The sequence below is a fragment of the Glossina fuscipes genome, unplaced genomic scaffold, assembly GCF_014805625.2.
Source record: "Glossina fuscipes isolate IAEA_lab_2018 unplaced genomic scaffold, Yale_Gfus_2 70280, whole genome shotgun sequence".
Taxonomy (NCBI): Eukaryota; Metazoa; Arthropoda; class Insecta; order Diptera; family Glossinidae; genus Glossina; species Glossina fuscipes.
In genome coordinates, this window is record NW_024004282.1 from 1 (window position 1) to 3,318 (window position 3,318).

At 35.4% G+C, this 3,318-nt stretch overlaps 1 protein-coding gene across 1 annotated transcript; it reads left to right on the forward strand.

Moving 5' to 3' along the window:
* Positions 1 to 1,902: 1,902 nt before the first annotated feature.
* LOC119643925 (suppressor protein SRP40-like) lies at positions 1,903 to 3,057 on the forward strand (the record flags this gene model as incomplete). Its single annotated transcript, XM_038043433.1, has 3 exons — positions 1,903 to 2,015; positions 2,152 to 2,677; positions 2,745 to 3,057. Coding segments are annotated over exons 1-3 (952 nt in total), but the record flags the coding sequence as incomplete, so codon positions are not given.
* Between the last annotated feature and the right edge of the window lie 261 nt (positions 3,058 to 3,318).

The following is a 3,318-nucleotide window of genomic DNA, read 5'->3' on the forward strand; positions in this document are numbered from 1 at the left end:
GTCGCAACTTTTATTTCAATGGAAAACAAATTGGAGGGAGATGTTGTTATACAACGAATATATGTAGAGGAAATACACATTAATTTTCAATGTAGAAATTATATATAACTTTTAGGTTAGCTCCTAAACTATTGCACTTCTAAGTTGCTGCTAAAAATATTTGAAATTTTTTATTTCTTTTGGTCGCTTCATTTCCTTTGTTGCTGTAGATGCGTGTAAGCGTAAAGGTGCAATGCATTCTACTACATTCTACTACAGCCTTGTGTTTTTGAAAATGACGAGAAAACGTTAACTGGTGAGCATAGAAAGAACACTTTCCAAATTCTTATAAAGAATATTTATATTCTATAAGAACTTCGATGTGTACTCCCAGTTGGTAAATGTGGCACAAAATTAATAAGCATATTCTTGAGTATAGAAATTTTCGGAGCAAATAATGCAGTACGTAACAGCAAAATGCAGAGATAAGAAAAATTCGCAAGCCACTTTCGTATTCATTACTATAATTACCATCACTGCTTAGCGTTTTTTAGATTTGTTATTATGAATAGTGGAATAAATAAATATTAATCTTCAAATTTGAACGTTCACTGAACATGGTTTTTCAAGTGGTGAGCGCCCAATCGGATAAAAATCGTTACCTGTAACCGTTGTGACATATGTTGACGTATTGAACACATCCAACAATTCAATATTCTTCTCTTATATTACATATTTTTTAATTTCACGCATAGGGTGCATATGAAGAACAATATTGTTTGTTTTGACGTCGACTAGAGGAATTTTATTGGTCTAACGGACACGGCTTCAGTTCACCATGACTATCATGAGTAAAATGTTACTAAAGAGATAAAAATGCGAATTTGCAGCTGGAATGATCATTTCATAAATGATAGTTTTTTGATACAAATCTTCATTAAGTGTACGATTTCTATTACTAGAATTACGCTTACATGTGCATAAAATTAATTGTTTAAATGTATTAATAATAAGGAGACCCATCAAATTGCACTCTTCTTTTTTGTCACAATAACAGTAGATTATAGGAATGCATTTTAACACTTTTCTATTTGTTACTTATTACTATTTATATTATTTTGCTGTTTTGACTCCTAAGAAATTCTGCGTAGAAATTTAAAAATACCATACATGGCAGACAAGCTGTGGCGATCTCGCCATGTCAAATTATAATCTGTATGTGTTCTATTTAATTCCAAATCGATTCGCCCATGATGACAATGCAAGGAAGCGGCGCGAGATCTTGTCAGACAGCCTACCAAACGTAGGATAATGTCGACAGAAAAATGATGTCAATCTTATCTACGCACTCCACCACAAGTACTTAGGAAGTTAATAATAATAATATGTAAATAAATCATTCTTATTTATTTCAAAATGTAAAAAAGCGATCCTCAATCAGCTTATTCGGAAAGATTCAACGACCAATGCACTCACTCTTTATAACTTTGAGAATTTGTCTGAACAGAAATTAGTTAAATAATGTCGTTTGCAGCACTAGACTAAATAATCTTTCCCCTTAAAAGAACTACATTTTTAAACAATCTATATAAGTCTATCATTTTGTGTTAATTGTCTTCAATTAACCGTAATATCGACTAATTTTGTAAAATTCATTTTAAAAATTTATTTTCGTTGTTTTTCTTAACCATAGAGGGTAAGCAATAAATGAGACTTGGCAATCCTGTTAATAATTGACGTCGGAGAAACCTCGGAAAGGATTACTTTTCATTTGGTTTTCGAGGATTGGCTGAAAGTTCTGATCGAATTGTCTTTGAATATTTGTTCAAACACCAAGCACTCTATACTACTTGTAAGTGTCAATGATTTGTAAGGGGTTGTCTTTAATTTATTTGTGAAAACCGTAAAGCATTGATAGCAAATATGGAGGAATCCGACCAGTGCTTAGAATCTGCACCGAAGCGTAGCCGTTCAGAGCAGAATATCGAAGAACTTAATAACTGGCCATCAAATGTTGATGGCAGCGGTGATCCCAGGTAAATTAAATTATTTCGTACAATGTCCATATGTTCGTGCACAATTTATTGATTTGCGCTTTCATTATACGAGTGAGTGAATATTTGTATACGGATAATTAATGCGACATTGTTCTTTTTGTTGGTAACCATGAAGTTCCAAAGAAAACGAACAGAGTTCATCTATTAGCTGTAGCATTAGCAGTGGAGCTGATTGTATTGACACTAAGGCCAACAGCGCTAGTGTCAGCATGAATAAAAACAGTACTGATAGTGGTTTGGACATGATTTTCGGGTCCGAAATGCTTGAAAATTTGCTAAACAAGCTTTTGGCAAATGAAACCCAAAAAAATGAACACATCCAGTCAGAAACTTGTGCTGTGATGCCTGAAAATACTTCTGTTCCTGAAAAAAATCTGAACGGAAATGCTCTTGAAGTTGAAGAAGGCGATAAGGCTACAGGTTCAATGTTTGCGAAGAAGCGTCACCTACGCAATCGTAATCGTAATTATCGTTGTGCCAAAAAACGTTCGTCTTCTTTATCATTATCATCGTCGCCATCGTCATCTACGTCGTCTGTACTTAAATTCGATATCGGTTGGCTGTTTCGTTCAACTGAAGAACAACCAAAGAAGGAAACTGAAGAAAACTTTAGTGACATTGACAGCTTGCAATTATGTGATGTAAAAACAAACGTGGTGCTTTATATTTTATTGTTTAAATTCACAAAACATTTTCTTGTATGCGCAGAATGAATTGTCACCCTGGGAAACATCAACTGATTGTGCTCGTGAGGCGGACGATTCTATTAACTTCGGTGGTAGCGTAGAGGAAGACGAGTCGCCCTCTCTAAGTGGTAGCAATAGTTCCTCCTCTAGCTCGACTGACGACGACTCTGATAAACTGTTCTCGCTTTCTGCACTGCGGTCTGATCAATTTTCAGGATCATTGATTTCGCTTTCGGATTTACATTCCGAAAATAAAAATGAAATTAAATCTTTGCTTACAAAACCGAAACCACCATACAATTGGAATTCCACGTATGAATTAATGCGCCGCGAAAGTGGGTTACGGGGAGATGGTAGAGTTTCTTTTCATGGCTGCAATGGAGAAAGTTTCGCAGTTCGTTATTATGCTTCGCGTCACGTCGTGGAACGCATGAAGCTGTCGCATGCTCTACTCAAACACAACGGTTGTGTGAATTGTTTGAATTTTAATAGAGCGGGAAATTTATTAGTTTCTGGTTCGGATGATGGCCGCCTTATAATCTGGGATTGGGCTCACAGCAAAACGAAATATGTGTGGAAATCAGGACATACCGCCA